The sequence below is a fragment of the Polistes fuscatus genome, unplaced genomic scaffold (genome assembly GCF_010416935.1).
Source record: "Polistes fuscatus isolate 324 unplaced genomic scaffold, CU_Pfus_HIC Scaffold20, whole genome shotgun sequence".
NCBI classification, from domain to species: Eukaryota; Metazoa; Arthropoda; class Insecta; order Hymenoptera; family Vespidae; genus Polistes; species Polistes fuscatus.
Window position 1 is genome coordinate 788,265 of NW_025113097.1, and position 17,449 is coordinate 805,713.

Sequence of the window (17,449 nt, forward strand, 5' to 3'; positions counted from 1 at the left end):
AATAGTATGCAGGTGTGAGTGATAGCAGAGAAAGAGAGAGAGATATCGAATGAAGGAAGGAAGGAAAAAGGAAGAAGACGAAGAAGAACTAGGGACGCTTGCGCCGCGGCGTTTAACCGACGTCATAGTAGTAGTGTAATAGTAGTAGTAGTAGTAGTATAAGGATGGTTTGCTGCGTTGGTCCGTTTGCGGCGCCAATGGAAGTCGACGGCAGTCGTCGGTATCGTTGGCATCCCGGCGCTTAGCGCAGTTTATCGTGCGCCGTCCACGCGCGCGTTTTCTTCGTGCGCGCGCGCGCGCTCGCTCACATACATACAAACATACATTCATACATAAACCTTTTTTCTTTTTCTTTTTTTTCTTTTTTTCAACCGGGTTCATTTTAAATAATATTTTTCGTGCTTGTTAACAACGTGCGTGCGTGTTCGCGTGCGTGTTTGCGTGCTTGCTTATTTGCTTATTTACGCGTGTAAGTAAGTAAGTAAGTGCATACGTGCGTGTGTTTCGAATACACACTTGATCGAAAGGATCCCTTAAAGGACACTCGCTCTTCTCCCTTCCCCACCTTCCCTTCTCTGCTTCTCCTTTACTACAAAAAAATCATTCGTACCGTTTTACGATAAATACCAATTTGACGTATTATTATTGTTATCGGTACGTTAAAGTATTTTTCTTTTTTATCCTACTATCGTTTTATTTGAATATTATTATTATTATTATTATTTCTCGTGGAAAGGGGGGTTTTATCTATTCGGAACGTGATCAACTATTTCTCTCTAGAAAGTTATTTTCTTTTCTTTTTTTTTCTTTTTCTTTTTTGATAATTTATATATTACAAAGAAAGATTTATATTATATAGATCGATAGTAGTTTCATTTCTCTTTCCTATCCTTCTTCTTCTTCTTCTTCTTCTTTTTTTTGTTGTTGTCGTTGTTGTTTTATCACGTATTTGGTTTTTGTTATGAAGTTAAAAAAATCTTTTAAGGATACGCGACACTTTCACGAGTCTCGCCTTCGGTAATTATAACTTTCCTAGGATATTCTTTTTAACAACGGTGCAACGGTAATGCTGTCGTAAATCACGATTCGAAAGTGTCGCCTTCCTTGAAAGAGGGTGGGAAAAGGGGGAACAGGAGCAGGAGTGAAGAGGAGGAGGAGGAGGGGAATACAAAATCGCATAACTTTCTTACTCTCTTGTATATAGGGAACGTGTACTGTATATGTGTACGTGTGTGTGTGTGTGTCTTTCTTTCTTTCTTTCTTCGAACACGATAGGTTTTGGAATTTTACAATGTAACGCGTTTTCAGGATTAAAAATGAATTGTTCATAAAATCGGTGATAATCTACGATTAAAAGTGATTTTAACATTGTGATTAACTATAATTTATGACATACCACGAATAGATCCCGAATATTTTGACTTTTCTTTCAATTATCATTTTATTTTTTATACTAATACTAATATTTTTTTATATTAGTATTAATAATATATTATTATTATATTATTATTTATATATATTTTATACTAACTATTATTATATCAATACCTATTTTTTATTTCTTTTCTTTCTAACCGATTACGAAATGAATAAAACGACAAGTTTTTTTTACTCTTACTTACGATTAGTTTACCAAATAGTTTAGCGGTATCCCCCCCTCTATTCTATTTGAACGCACACTTTTTCTATTTCATTCTTTGAATAATTTCAAATATTCTGTTAGAAATCGTTTTCCCAAAGATCCTACGAGATCTATCCATATCGTATCGGATTCATTCCTCGATCGGCATTCAACTTCATTCATAATTCATAACGCGTTGCGTTTAGTTGAATTCTTCTCTGTTCGATACACTTTCCTCTTATATTTCCTTTCTTTCTTTCTTTCTTACATTTTTTCTTTTCTTTTATCGTTGAACAGAGTAACTTCCTGTATAGATAACAAGAAAGGTGTCACGCATGCGGAAATTCTTACCGTAATACTTCATCGTTACACTCAACGAACAATAATAATTCCCTTAGAAATCCTTTCGTTGCCCTTTCTTTCTTTGGAAAATATATAAATTCGTTTGATAAAAAGAGTACAAAGGTGCGTCGATAAATACACGCGAGATTTTCTTCCCCCATCCCCTTGCCTCCCACTCCCACCCTCTTTACCTATACCCTTAAATCTTTCTTTCCAAGTCAATATAGGACGCGAAGACGACGTGACAACTGTTGGACGAAGTATCTGTGTTCAAGTTTTCGAAGTGGCTCGTAAATCAGGATGAATGAGAGAGAGAGAGAGAGAGAGAGAGATCCGACCTCCTTCTTTAATTCTTATTCTTCTTATTCTCCTTCATCCCATTCTATATTTTTCATTTTATCAGAATTACAACACGATGTGAATTTGATCGAATTATAAGAAAAATCCATTCCAACCTTTTTTTCTTTCTTTCATCTTCATCTTTACTTTGACTCGCCAATAGAGATCAAAACTTTCACCTTTATGCAACTATACGTTGAAATTAATTACTCGCAAGATCGATTCGATCGAGTTTAAGGGGAGAAGGGGGCAGTGGGGGAGGGGGAGGGGGAGGAAGTAAAGTAGGAAGAGAAGAAGGAGGAGGAGGAATACGAGTAGGAGGAGGAAGAAATACACGACGGCGTTGTAACAACGATGTAAAGAGTTACGACGTGCTGACATATACACACATACACATACGCATACGCATACGCACGTACGTGCGTATACAGTTTGTTAGCAATATCCAAGAAACGTTTCGTAACAATACTGAATTAGGATCGATCGATCGATCGCAAATCGAACGTAAGTCGATCCTCAGAACAGATGGGTGGGGGTGGGAGGGAGGTGGGGGTGGTGTTTGATGCCCTTATTGTTCGAACCAAAGCATTCGATCTTCGTGGATTAAGTTTTCAGTCTTGTCGTGTAGGGTCTTTCCTATTCGCGTGATATTATTATTATTATTATTGAAAGAGAAATGAGAAAATGATTATTTATTTATACAACGAGTCCTTAATCTTGTTTTTTTTTTCTATTCGATCGTTTCCCTTTTGAACAAATTACCTAAAGCAAACTAGGATTATTACTCGTTATCAAATCTGTCGTTTAAAATCCACAAACAGAGACAAATTTGCATAAGTACAATTTGTAAGAGAGTTTAAACGTTCCTTGAACGTTCTATCTAAAATAAACCAATAAGAATTTCTGAACTCGCTAATTTTACTTCGAGGAGAAGATTCCGTCCCACTTTGATACGATTACTACTACTATCTCATACTACGAAGGGAACGGATGATTTGTATTTTCGTTTAATCAAACTTATACCAATCCGTCTTATCATTATTATTATTATTTATTTTTAACTTGGGAAATAATAAAGGTTCGATTTGTTCTTTGGAATTTGAGTATAGTTGAGGGAAGGTGGTAACATTTCTTCGGATGATTTTCTTCCCCAAGGTTCTTCTTCTCAAGTTTACATTTCGTACATCTCGACAACGTTGTTCATTCTCGAAGCATTACAAATCGCTCGTTAGCCAACGTGATTACGGCTTTCCTTCGACACAATACAACACAACTCGAAAACCTAACGCGATAAATCTTTCGACAATTCATCCTGGTGTAAGACCTTGAGGTGTTAATATAAAACGAACGATACGAACGAACCCAGACTTCTATCTTCGTTGTACTCGACTACCGAGGAGGAGTCTGGACACTTGCGAAAATAACGAGAGAATGGGATGATCGCAGACCGAGACCGTTGTTTTCTTCCTTTCCTTCTTACCTTTCTTTCTTTTTCTGTGCTTCGTAGATCTTTACCGTGAAAATAAACGTCTATCTCTCGATTGCACGCGTTCTTTCAAACATTTTTTTTCTTTTTTTTGTATTATTCGAAATGGCCTATCAGTTTGCTTTAATTTATCGCAACATCGAACGCGATTTTATCGATCGATAAAGTACCTTCTTTCGATTTTTTTTCCTCTTTTTTGTTTATTCTTTTTGTCCACCCCCTTCCCGCCCCCTCCCCCCACTCTTACTCACTCACTCATTTATTACACTTTTATTCTAGATAAAATTACAAACTGGTATCGTATTCGAGTACCTGGTCCAACCGATTAGAAAATTTGTCAATGAATTCATTAACTTGAATTCTAATAATTGAAATTTACGAATTGTTATAAAATAAATGAATTAAAACGAGTGATATAATTTTGAGAAGTGCGCGCTATTCGTACCTGATATCCTAATTCTGACAAAGTATTCCTATTATTATTATTATTATTATTACGAGTAAGATTAGATCTTGAAATTTTTCTAAGAAATGTTCATCGTTTTATTCGAACGATAAAAAGAGAATTTTACGAGGAGAGAGAGAGAGAGAGTTTTGACAAATCGATGAATTGTAAAACGATAAAAAAGTATAGAAAGATCATGAGGACGACGATGAATGATCATCGAGGGGAACGAGTTTACGAGTTATTTATTGGTCTGAAATTCAAGCTTGTTATTTTATCGAACGAACGATAAAGTGTTTAACGAATTGGAAGAGAGGGAAAGAAAATGGAAAAGAAAAAATATGAAAGAAGAGATTTTTGTAACTCGTTCCAATTGTAATTTCGATATCAGTGTTATCAACGATCCTAATCGTAGATTTCTAAAGGTGAATTAATCGAGAAGAATCGAGAAGAAAAATAAGTGATCCGATCGAAATTAAGGAAAAATGTCGACCGATGAGAATAGCGGGGGTGGTGGCACCCCCGCTAATACGGCGGAAGAAACGGGAGTCCGTCACACGACTACGACCAGACGATTATCGAAGGAATATAAATTCTTTCGGAGTTTCAGTGCAAAGGTGGAAAATTGGCCGATGCGAAAAGCGGAAGCACTTTGGCGTCGAATGCGAGAACGGAAGATTGCAGGTACGTCGTCTGTGTGCATAATCCGTCCGATTAAAATTCATTAAATAATTATTATTTGTTTCTTTGACTTTGTTTACATGCATACACACACACACACACATATACAAATATATCTTTCTCGTACGAGTGCATAGGAGTTGACGTATCATTTTCTTTCAAGTGTCGTTCAAACTCAACTTCGTAACATGTGTGTGTTCACAATTTTCATTATTTCGATTCTTTTGTACAACATGCATAAAATACTTTTGCAAAAACTTCTCTTCCCCATTTCGACTGACACGTTCTTTCATATCGAGTATAATAATATTCAATTAAATTAAATAAACACACACACACACACATTAAAACAAAACCCGTTGATTCGTTATAATCTTGAATTCTAAGTAAGACACTTTTATTCGAGTGAAAATGATAACGAACGGATTCAAAGAAGATAATCGTTGATTATATAAAATACTCTCTCGATAATTTTCATTTTCATTCTCATATTTTCTTTTTGCCTTTTTTTCTTTCTTTCTTTCTTTTTTTTTATTTATTTTGTAGAAATGAAATACGAGCACGCATTCTCGACCCTAACCGCGAAGCAAATCTCGACATGGCAATCGGTTGCATTGCTCGAATGCAAAAAATTACGATGAATCGTTGTGGTCTTCGATGATGAGGGGGGGTGTGAGGGGGGGGCGGTAAGGGACGGTAGGGGATTGCGCGTGTTATTTTTGTCGAATTTTTGCAATTTCATTCGCTCTCTCTTTTCTTTATCACGATGACCGCAAACGCGCGAGTTTCAAATAAAATCAATCGAGGTGAGATTATTTTATGATTAAAAATTACGTTATTTTATTTATGATCGATTCATTTCTCATTTTGTTTTACCTCGATGATAATGAGAGAAAGATAAAGAGAATTTCAATCATTATTGTATTCTTACAACGATAGAAAAATATGCGTCATTCGAAAGGGGAAAAAGTAGCGTCGATTGTACAGGAAACTTAACGGGAAAATCCTGTCGATTATAATCGTATAACCTTGACACAATTTTCGGGTAAAGGAAGTCTGACCTGGGCTGCTAATCGCGTCATCTTCGACGAAATATTTTTGCTTCTTTTATTTCTATATTTTTTTTTGTTATTGTTCGGTGTTGTTTTGTTCACACAGGAAAGTTGTAAATATAATATAATAATTTCTTTTCTTCTTTTTTTTTTTTGTATATTTACCGTTACTAACTTGACCTCGTTGATTAAGTAGACGAAGTATTTTTACTCGCGATTCTTTTTATTAAAATAACGCGTAACTCAATTCTATAGAGAAAAAGGGAAAGAAAGTGAAATTGAGAGAAGTGAGAGTAATAATATAATAATAATCATAATAATAATAATGATAATATAGAAAAAAAAGGTTTTATAATGTTCCTTATAAAGACACGATTAAACGCGAATGATTTTTCTTCGAAAGAAATCTTTTACAAGATGAAAAAAGGCAAATGAGAGTTCTTTAAAGGATGATGGTGAAATCCAAATAACAGAGAACCGAACGAAACGGCGTGCTCTCAATCCATTATTTCGTCAAGGTGCACCAAACGATACCTGAACTTTCGAAAAAGGTTTTATAAACGATCAGAAACGATCTTTCGTTGAACGTAATACAACTATCTTTTTTTTTAATTTGAGATTTGTTTTCCCCTACCATCGTTCTAATCGCAACACCCCCATGGAAATATATTTTCTAGATTGACGAAAAAAATCATTTGAACATTTCATAAATACAATCAGAAACGATCTTTCGTTGAACGTAATACAACTATCATTTTTTCTTATTTGAGATTTATTTTCCCTTACCATCCTTCTATGGTCTAATCGCAACACCCCCATGGAAATATATTTTCTAGATTGACGAAAAAAATCATTTGAACATTTGATAAATTTTAACTAACATTCGAAGTCTCTCGTAACTCATTAAAACAATTTCAATCGCATATCTAGGTCAATTTAAATCGGTGTTATACCAGTTTTGTGTTTCTCACCTTACGCAACACACGTCCTCCCCCCCCCACACGATTTAATTATTCTTTGACAATGTCCGGTCCGACGCTTCGCTGATTTTTCCAATGGCACTTCCGTCGAAACTTCGTCCAGTTAGTTTAATTGGAAAATATTGAATGTTACTCGATTCTCTTTTTACGATTAATACCACCTGTCTGTCTCTCTCTCTCTCTCACACTTTTTCTAACTATCTATCTATGCATCTATCTATCTCTCTCCTATTTTCTCGTTTCCTTTTTTTCTCTCACTTTCCCGTTGAAAAACAGATAGAACTAAAAACGCGTATACGATGCAAAACTTAGTACATTTTTTTCATTTCTTTTCCTATTTAGAATATATATTACACTTGTTTTACAGGGATGTATCAATTTTTTATTCATCATTCTCGATGCATCCTCGGGTCTTCTTGACAGTTGTTATTTTTTTAATTCAACACCTTGCTTCAACACCGTAACATGTCTTTTTTAATGCTAATGAACGAATTAAAAACTAATCCCTCTCTCTCTCTCTCTGTCTGTTTATTTTTCTCTTTAAAAAGGAATAATTAATCGTAAGGAATAGTTAATTAAGTATAAAAGAAAAAGAAAAAAGTGAATTATTCGAACAGTTCATTCCGTAAATTCAACTCGACTACGATCATTTTCGAATAATTTCTTTCACGCTCGATGTTCAAATATTTTCGTATAAGTGTGTGATATTCAAAATGATTCGTTGATTCGAAGAAAATATACAAATTGAAACAAAAATCAAATCAAATCAAATGAAATGAAATAAAATAAAATACGATATACCAAGATCGAGCCTTGGTCCATTAAGGATTAAAAATGTAATCGGCACAAGGGCAATTGTCTCTTCGATGACGCACGATTTTCGTCCCAACGGACGACAATTTATTATCATTACGTCAGCGAATTAATTTATAGATCCATCTTAGAGAGACAGAGACAGAGAGATAGAGAGGAAGAGAAAAAGAGAGAGAGAGAGAGAGAGATAGCATAAACCGCGAAATTACATCTCCTTGATGATTTTTCTAACGCATAAGATGCACGAAAAAAGTCACGTTCGTTCTTAATCGTTGAAAAACTTCCTATATGATATGATAAATTCGTTCGGATATGATAAATACAAAATATTCATGGATGATCATTTCTCTCCTCTCTCTCTCTCTTTTTTTCTCTTATTGAGAAAAATAATGTAAGTTAATTAATTCAAAAGAAATATTTAAAAGAAGGTTTGGCTTGTTTTTTCTTTTTTTCCAAATATCATAATTCTTCCCTTTGTATTATCAATCGATGAACATAATTTTATGAATCACGTAATTGAATTATTAGTTGAACTACAGTTTAGTAATGTGATGCATATATCTTGAATGATTTAAATGTTACATTATATCTTTCTATTTGTTCTTGTTTGAAATTTCTTTAGCAAAAATCCCTGTGCAATTTCACTTTCGTAATACTGGATCAATCAGTTAATTAATTCAAAAGAAATATTTGGAAGAAGGTTTGACTTGTTTTTTCTGTTTTTCCAAACATAATTCTTCCCTTTGTATTATCAATCGATGAACATAATTTTATGAATCACGAAATTGAATTATTCATTTCACTATAGTTTAATAACGATACATATATCTTGAATGATTTAAATGTTACATTATATCTTTCTATTTGTTCTTGTTTGAAATTTCTTTAGCAAAAATCCCTGTGCAATTTGACTTTCGTAATACAGGATCAAAGGGGATTATTATATCATGAAATTTCATACAAAGAAGACAGATAACGTGCAACACTCGATGTATTTTCAACGTCTAAAGTGTTTCGAGCATGTCGTTTTAGTTTGTATGACTCTTCTCGTTATTCTTTCTCGGTCGTTTTCTCGACTTTCAACAAGTTGAGGGTTGGAGCGTGCACTAAAACTCGACGAAGAAAAATAATCTTTCCTCGCGGATGAAAAGAGATAGATAAGAACAAGAAAAAGGAAAGATAGAGAGAGAGAGAGAGAGAAAATTCAAAGGGTATATCTCAGTAATTTTTTCTTTTTTCTTTTTTGTCGACGGATATCGATCCCACTCCGACCATAAATCCGATCTTTTTATCACCTCGTCCCTAGCCTTTGTTGGCCCATAAACCTGCGAGAAATTTTTCTTTCTTTCGGGTATCGCATGCTTAATTATTTTACGATCCCGTCGAATAAATCCTATGTGTTCTTGTGTTTTTTGAACAAAAAAATAAAAAAGAAAAAAAAAAGTAGAAACATAGTCGAGAAAAGTGAAAATAAATTAATTCATTTTTATTTTTATTTTATTTTGTTCTATAGACAAAACTTTAAGAAATAAGTAAAGCAAGCAAATCTAACAGATTTCTTTTAGGACGGATACGAATTATGAAGAAATAAAAAAAAAACACCGTAAGATTCTCTCATATTCGCTATACTCGAAAAGAGAGAAACAAAGAGAGAGAGAAAGAGAGAGAGAGCAATTGGCATTGATTTCATAGATATTGATGTCAAAAAATATAAGATAAATATATACCGAGATACAAGTTTTCCCGTGGAATGTATCCTATGTGTGTCTATGGGATGGAGAGCAGGTAGTTTATGGGATATGTTTTACATTCCGATAGTCTGGCGCCATACTTATATACATCTTCAAGATTTCCAGAATTAATAGGTTCGTAATATATCAAGGCGGGGGATAACTTTATTGTGGATTAATGCACAACGTGCTCGAGGGTATTCGATTGGAGGAGATCGTTTCGCGGACACCACCAAGGTTGCACTTCATTTTCTTATGTGCACTCGGACACTATTATCGAATTAATTTGAAAATTCATACTGCTGGATAATAAGGAATACTTTGAACGAGAAAGATGGATAGACAGGGATGAGGAACAAAAAAAATAAACGAGAGAAGGGGGAGGGTGGGGGGGTGGGGATAATTTAATTTCTCGTCTGCATTTATTCTCGAAATTATTTATATGCAATAAATGTTCTCTCTCTCTCTTTCTCTTTCTTTTCTCTCTTTGACTATTTCGTTTACCAAGATAAACGTATACACACACACACACACACACACACGTGCGATCTTTGTCAAACGCGTCACCCGTTATATTCGACCTTTACTTTACTTTTTCTACTTTTTCTTTTTGTTTTTCCTTTTCTTCCCTTCGTTTAAACGTTTAACATCTGTGTCCCATACTTTTGGGATTCCTTTAAGCCACGCAATAGTTCGAAGTGTTGGCGGATGAGCCAAACCCCTTTCCCCCCTCCCCCTACACGGCAATGCTAACAATACCTGACCCGTCAACTTTTCTTTGCCATTTTATGAACCTTTGCAAATCGATTTATAACTCAATAAGGTATTCTACACGTATTTATATGGGTTATAATACTGTTAAGTCAAAAATACTAAGTGCTATTTAAAAAAAATAAAGGGAGCCTTAAAAAAACATTAAAATTATTAAATTATTAAAATTATTTAAAGTATTTTTTTGTCAGGTTATCGCAAGTACTTGAAAAATCCTGACTAGAGTAATTAGGGACACCCTGTATATGCGTACATACAAAGATGACATTATAGTTTATAGAAAATTTGGCCAAAAATAAGAACGCGAGAGAATATAATTTGTTCTTGTCAATTAACACGTACCTTTGTAAAAAAGTGAACGATTAATAAGAAATATAACGTAACAGGTCGTTGATAGATTTTTTCTCTTCGCATATGAAAAATGAAAGAAAAAAAAAATAAAATAAAATAATAATACGAACGCGTTTTTCAATTTCGGCAAGAGTTTAATTAAAGATTCTGTGCTTGCTGACAGTTATACGAAATATAGTAAAAAATAATAGTCCAACGATAGGACCGAATATACGCGTGTTCGAATTTAATATGTCCCTTTATTTTTTTTTCTCTTTCTTTTCTTTTTTATAATATAAAATAATATAATATAATATAAATATAAATATGTAAAATATAAAAAATAATATAAATAATATTTATAAAATAATATTCATAATAATATAATATAAAATAAATATAAATATAAATATAAATATATAAAATAAAATATAATATAAAATTTTTTCTAATAATAATATAAAAAAGAAAGAAAAACAAAAAGAAATACGTATCTAACTCGTAACGGTGATATTAAAACATCAAATTGAATATATACACGTATAACGATGACGAATGAAGAAAGATGCAGTCCATTATTATTTGATTGGAGAATGATCAGAAGTCATTTCCTAAATCTGTGAAGAAAAACGATTATTCGCGTAATAGAACATACGTTTGTTCGTGCTTGCATGTGGGGGTGGTGGTGATGGTGGTGGTGGATAAACGCGTGTGCCGGTAGACATACGGCGTACAGTGAATTTATTTGTGGAAGCTCGTGGGTCTTATAATAGATCACAATATAAACCAGGCGGCAAGCCGTGATCCGATCGCGACGAGTATCGTGTCGAGGGTTTTCACGGGCTGCTGTAAATTACTTTGCTCGTTGTCTTCTTACTTGTTGTTTGCTGCGATACGCTTTAAAAACCCTTGAAACACGCGAAATGTGATTCTGCTCAGCTAACAAGCAACGACAGTAGTAATAGGAATAGTAATAGGAATAGTAATAGTAGTAATTCCCCTATGAATCTAACCAACATAAGAAATCCATAGAACGAACCTGTCATCGTCATCGTTTCTTATTCTTATTTTATTCCTTTCCTAATACTATTTTCGATCTCCGATAATCTAATTCGACGATTTAACTTTTCGTCTTGACGTTAAAGAGACAGACGTATTCTTCGAAAAACCACCCCCGAGAACGACGTCAAACACGCGAGAAGAACACGTGTTTGCCATAAGCATTCTTCTTCCAGTGGTATGGGAAATTTCAACGAGATACTTTTATTTCGTTGAAATTTCCCTTTTTCTTTATTATCTTTTTCTAGTTGATTTCCCCCGCCCCTCCCCCGAGTGTTAAGGACACGAATCGCGTTAGAGTTTTGAATTGCGTCAGGACTGCGACAGAATTAAAACGAAACAAAATAAAAAGTTAAAGAAAAAAAGAAAAGAAAGAAAGAAATGGCTGACGCAACCCTATCGATGGACGAAGGTGTGCGTTTATACACCTGAGAATGTCTCGGCCTTCCAATAAAGGCCCGAGACAATAGGAGAAACGGAATATTTCGAGTGCATTCGTGGGAATGCAGCTGCGTCGTGATATAAGTACACGTAGAACACTTAGACACAAAAGACGACTTGGGTGCCTTTGCGTGAAACTTTTGCCATTCGTCGTTTCGTATAAAGGCTAACGAATCCTCATCTCTTCTATCTTAGCTTTCTATTCATCTTTATCTCTATTTCATTGATTTTCTCTATGGTGTTATCATCATTTCTATTCAAGGAGTAACACTTCTACTAGCATTGCATTCATATATCCATTTAACATATCGAGAATAACGAAGTTTTCAATTATTTTCAAATGGTACATCATTTTATATCAAACTAAATATCTTTAATTTGCTATAGATTATAAATTAATATTGAACTATAGTTACATATATAAATGTATTGTTTCTAACCATATGTTTGTTGCTTTTAACCAATACTACTATTATAAAACCATTATACTTTTATCTACTATTTTCTTTTTACTTGTATCTACTTTCTATGCGTTACTACTATCATAATGATAAGTTTAATAATAATTACATCATTTTCATTTCCGTTTTGTCTCACCTATATAATTATATTGTACTACACTGTAATTAATGGCCTTTATAGGAAGCCTACGCTCTAGCTAGAGTCAATAAAATATTATTAACTAAAATAAATAAAATAAATAAATTTTCATTTAATCGATCTACACGTCGAAGATTACAAGTGACGATTTTGATAATCTTCATCAATCATATCAACGCCTATCAATTATTCTAGGTATACTTGGGTAGACCACAAGTAAGAAAATGTGGCGGGAGGGAAGCTCATATCTCGTCTATAAAAAGATATCCAAGATAAACTATGTTTTAAAAGGGGGACGAAAATAGAACAAGGGTAGGAATGGCAAGGGAAGGGAAGGGAAGGGAATGAGAGAAGAGGGTTGCGTTTGCTTGTGTGCTACGAACGATTCCAATGTTTCTTCTTCTTCTTCTTCTTACGCTATGATATTTTTCCAAGGCACCCCTCGTAATTCATATCCGATGTGCCGAGGAGAACGATTTATAATTCCTCTGAAAATCGTAACGCTCACTTTCTACGGCAGGACGTGTTGTGTATTATACGCGAGTTCTCTCATGCAAATCGTCGGATTTATTATGGTATGGGACGAGTATGCATATGAGGGCACGAGTTTCGCGAGCGGATACACCCCGTTGATTGCACTTCCATCTACAGGTTCCGATCGTTCCTTTCTCTTCTTCCTCCTCTTCCTCCTCTTTATTCTTCTTCTTTTTCTTATCACCCTTACCTCCCCCTTCTGTACTCCTCCAACGCCTTCTTCTTCTTCTTCTTCTTTTCCACCTTTAACGCACTTTTGAATTTCACGCCATTGTTACGTGAAAAGATGTTAACAAAAATAATTTTTTTTTTTGAGATAAGAATGCATCTTAAATGTTACTAAATCTTTTGAATACAACAGTTATTATATCTCGGAGGTAGGAAAAACAAAAGAAATATATTAAAGAATGAGATTAGAAATGGTTTCTAGTCCACGTTACGATTAGTTCATTGCTTAGAAGCTGATAAATACATCGTCTTAGTTAGAAATTGTCTAAGTCCTTGAATTGCTTTAGCATCCGGCTTTTCTCAACTCTCTTAGACCGACAAAAGAACTACTTTCAGATAGACAGATCCTATCGCAGGTAATAACTTATTTAACTGAGAAACAAGCTTGACTTGTAGCGAGAAAGTTAAGTGACTTTGTTGTTTTCCTTACATAGTTACGGTCTAACTGTCTCATTGTTTCTTCAAACTTTTACCATAAATCATGTGAAAATCTTGAAAAATATTTTAAGGTATAACTCAAAGTTGAATATATTGTTCGTGTTCTGACAAAAGCTATTAACTAACATTTATACTCACATCCGAGTGATTAACGACTAATTTTTAATAAGAGAAATTAGATTTTGCAAGAGTATGATTTTTGTTAACGCATTTTATTATGTTTTCTTCCCTATAACAAAATGGATAGTCAATTTTTCTCGAATTGTTTGTAAGATTTCTAAACGATGTAAATAATATAAGTAGTTAACATTTTTAATCAAAAGTGTACTTAATTACTTTTAGATTTAGAAAGCGTGTTAAAAATAAATCTTTTCGATCTTTTTATAAATTGTTTCTTTGAGAGATATTCGAGAAAAGAAAAGGTAAAGTGTGGAGTTAACTTTCTTTTGCCCCTGGAAAGATGCAACACGGGAAACAGGAAAGTATTCGGTGTAAGCAGTAAAGTGCAGTTTTATATGCATACGGTAATAGTGCGCCAACAGTTGCTATAGTAGAATGTTGCTGATGAATGAATCGGAAAAAAATCTATAATAAAAGGAAAAATAAAAATGATAGTCAATAAAAATGATATATTTGTATTTTTGGAAAATGCGTTAATAAATTTTTCACTGCACAATATGATAAAAATTAATTAATAATATATAAATATAATATTCTTGATATATAAAAGTAATCAGTAAAAGAATTAAATATGTATTTGTATATATATATTATATTATATTATATTTTATATTTTATATTTATATATATCAATCAACCCCTTTTCTATTTCTCTTTCTATTATTTATTTATCTTTTATTTTATTTATTTTATTTATTAACTTTTGTACTCTTTACGAATATACTCGTCGTACTCGTGAGAAAATCTTTTCGTCGATTACACCAGCAACAAAAAAGAAAACACACAGGTCGTCGATCTAACGATGATGCAACACGAAGAAAACTTTTTCCTTTCCTACACTTTGTTTTTTTTTCAGAAAAGATGAGACACAACCGACAAATAAGAACATTGACAAATAATATCAATTTATAATTTTCACGAATCACTCTACGAATGAAAGTTCCAATCTTATCGCGCGTTAAATTGTTTTCTTCTTCACGCTGCTTTCGCCTTTTAAAAATAGACACTACAAAAAATAAGAAAGAATGGCAGAGTCTTTCTATTATTATGTTTGTACGAAGGATAAAGAGAGTACTTAACGCTTACCACGCTCTTTTATGTTCCAGGTAAGCACCGAACGATTACGGACGAATGTTCCAGTATAGTAGTCACGAGTGAAACACTAAATCCGTTCGTAAGTACGTTCTACGTTTTAAGGCTCATCCAATCACCATAAAATAGTGTCCAAGGGCGCGTCGTTAAGGACAAGGTGATAGGAAGAAATAGAAGGGAGAAAAGGAAAGAAGAAAGTATGGGGGAGGGGGGGAGAGAAGAGAAGAGAGAGAGAGAGAGAGAGGGTAGTTGTTGGGAGGAAGAGGGTTACGGAGAGGGTGAACGATTTACATTTTCATGGGGAGTACTCTACGGTTTATGTCGCTTCAAGGTGGACCGCATTTCGAACTCGTCTCGACCGATGAAGATCGCGAAAAATTACGAGCGCAGGTGCGTTTTCTCTTTACCTTCACTTTCGTTACCATGCGTGGTACTTACATCTACGCGACTATATCTCCTATCGATAATGGATTGTAGTTGTAGTAGTAATAGTAATTGAAAAGCAGTACTTTGAAAGGGTAATGAAAATGAAAATTCGATGAAATCGAGAAGGAGAAGGAGGAGGGGAGTGAATAGAAAGAAATATAAAGATTAAACTAACGTAACTTACGAATGGTACAAAATTATTGAACGTTTTAATAGATAAGAAAATTATTTATAAATTGGTGTCTCACGAGAGGATCGATAAAAAGAAAATCATTTATTTCGAATAAAACGATCATACTAAGGTTGTATTTTAATCGCGTATATAAAATCCTGTTTCTCCGTGATTCATTCTATACAAATATAAACTATAAAGTATAATATTAACAAGTAATATATATATATATATAAAAGTAAAAAATCATGTCAGTTGTTTTTTCACGATGGTATAAAAAACGAAAGAATAATCTAACTCAATCAAGGTTCGATTAATCGACGCCTCTCTACACGATTCTTCTTCCTTCGTCTAATATCTCGTTCTAGCGTTCCTTTCAAAGTGTTTTTGCGCGAATCATAGGCGCTATAAATACGGTCCCTTCGAAGATCATTACGAGAATAAGCAACGAGATAGGTGACCGTGAAAGACGATCGTAAAATCTTCCTTCTCGAGGACGGTACGAATCTCGCGTTAAACTTTCCTCTTTTCCTTTTATCCTTCCTTTTTTATTATTTATTTTTTAATACCATATATCAGTGGGAACGAACGAACGAACGAACGAACGAACGAACGAACAATCGAAATGCTCGTTAAATTCGTTTTCGTTCGTTCGAACGAGGAGGGATCGTAGTATGACGAAGGGGGAGGAGGGGGAATTTGGGTAGCTAAGGGGGAGTTAAAAGAGGTGTAAGGGGGGGGAAAGCAACGTGAGTTACGAGTTGCACCAGATACGCTTTTACAACCAGTTCGACCTTCCTTCGACGTGAGGCCATAAGAGTTAGCAATAAAATTCACATTCCTTCGAGTTATTCTTTTCAAGTACGCGTACACCTCCTCTTTAGATCGTAAAGAAAACAAATAATATGTGGTATCTCTTTGATACGAAGGAGGAATTTCTTAAATCGCGAATCGTCGGAGTCTAATAAACGCTATCGAATGTGAAAACACCTGTAGAATAAGTGAACGTACTACACGTAGTTGCTTGTGTTGCTGGTAGTCTGTTCGGTCTGATCTACGTTTCTTCTTCCTTCAGATTACAGAACAAGTAGTAGTAGAAGAGGTTGGACCGTGGTGATAGGGAAGTATCTATTCAGCTACTACCGGTGTGGTTATCCAAAGAGATATCTTTATCCGTAATAACGAACACGTCCGTACAATTATTCATCTCTCGAATCCCGCCGGCGATGTTTGTCCTTTTCTTTTCATCCTTTCTCTCCTTCTATCTCTGTTTCTTCCGTTATCCTTAATCCCCCTCCCCCTACCCCTACCCCCCTGCCCCACCCCCATCCGTATTTCTCGTCTTTTTCCTTCCCTTCGTCGCAACGATCTCTCTCTTCTTTCTCTCTTTTGATAAATTCTCCTTCCAATTAGTAGAAACAACGAAACGAAATGATTAGAAGAAAATAAACGAAGAATGGTAACTCTATCTCGTGGATAATTTACTAATTAGTATGATATAATATATATATATTAATATTATATATTAATTTATATGTATTATATAAATTAATAAATAATAAAAGGAAATAGTTTTTAATCGAACCTTGTAATCGATATTATCCACCAAGACGTAAAAAAACTCAAACGTAATCTAATCATTTTTTATTTTCTAAGGGAGAACGTTGAATCTTAAAAGGGGTGGTGTGG

General features: G+C 34.1%; 2 protein-coding genes and 1 long non-coding RNA gene across 3 annotated transcripts in view; all 3 read left to right on the forward strand.

Moving 5' to 3' along the window:
• LOC122517413 overlaps nt 1-17,449 on the forward strand; it is a 178,158-nt gene that overhangs the window by 79,219 nt on the left and 81,490 nt on the right. The window lies entirely within an intron of this gene.
• LOC122517414 lies at nt 169-4,199 on the forward strand. Its single transcript, XR_006303848.1, has 2 exons — nt 169-654; nt 4,068-4,199. It is a non-coding gene; the product is annotated as an uncharacterized LOC122517414 (long non-coding RNA).
• Nucleotides 4,349-15,342, forward strand: LOC122517411. Its single transcript, XM_043635778.1, has 2 exons — nt 4,349-4,917; nt 15,177-15,342. Exons 1-2 carry the CDS (start codon nt 4,719-4,721, stop codon nt 15,284-15,286), a joined length of 309 nt encoding a protein of 102 aa, XP_043491713.1. The 5' UTR covers nt 4,349-4,718; the 3' UTR covers nt 15,287-15,342.

Coding starts and splice junctions, on each gene's coding strand:
- LOC122517411 (XM_043635778.1), top strand. CDS start 4,719: ATGTCGACCGATGAGAATAGCGGGGGTGGTGGCACCCCCGCTAATACG. Junction 4,918..15,176: donor GCGAGAACGGAAGATTGCAG/GTACGTCGTCTG, acceptor TTTATGTTCCAG/GTAAGCACCGAACGATTACG.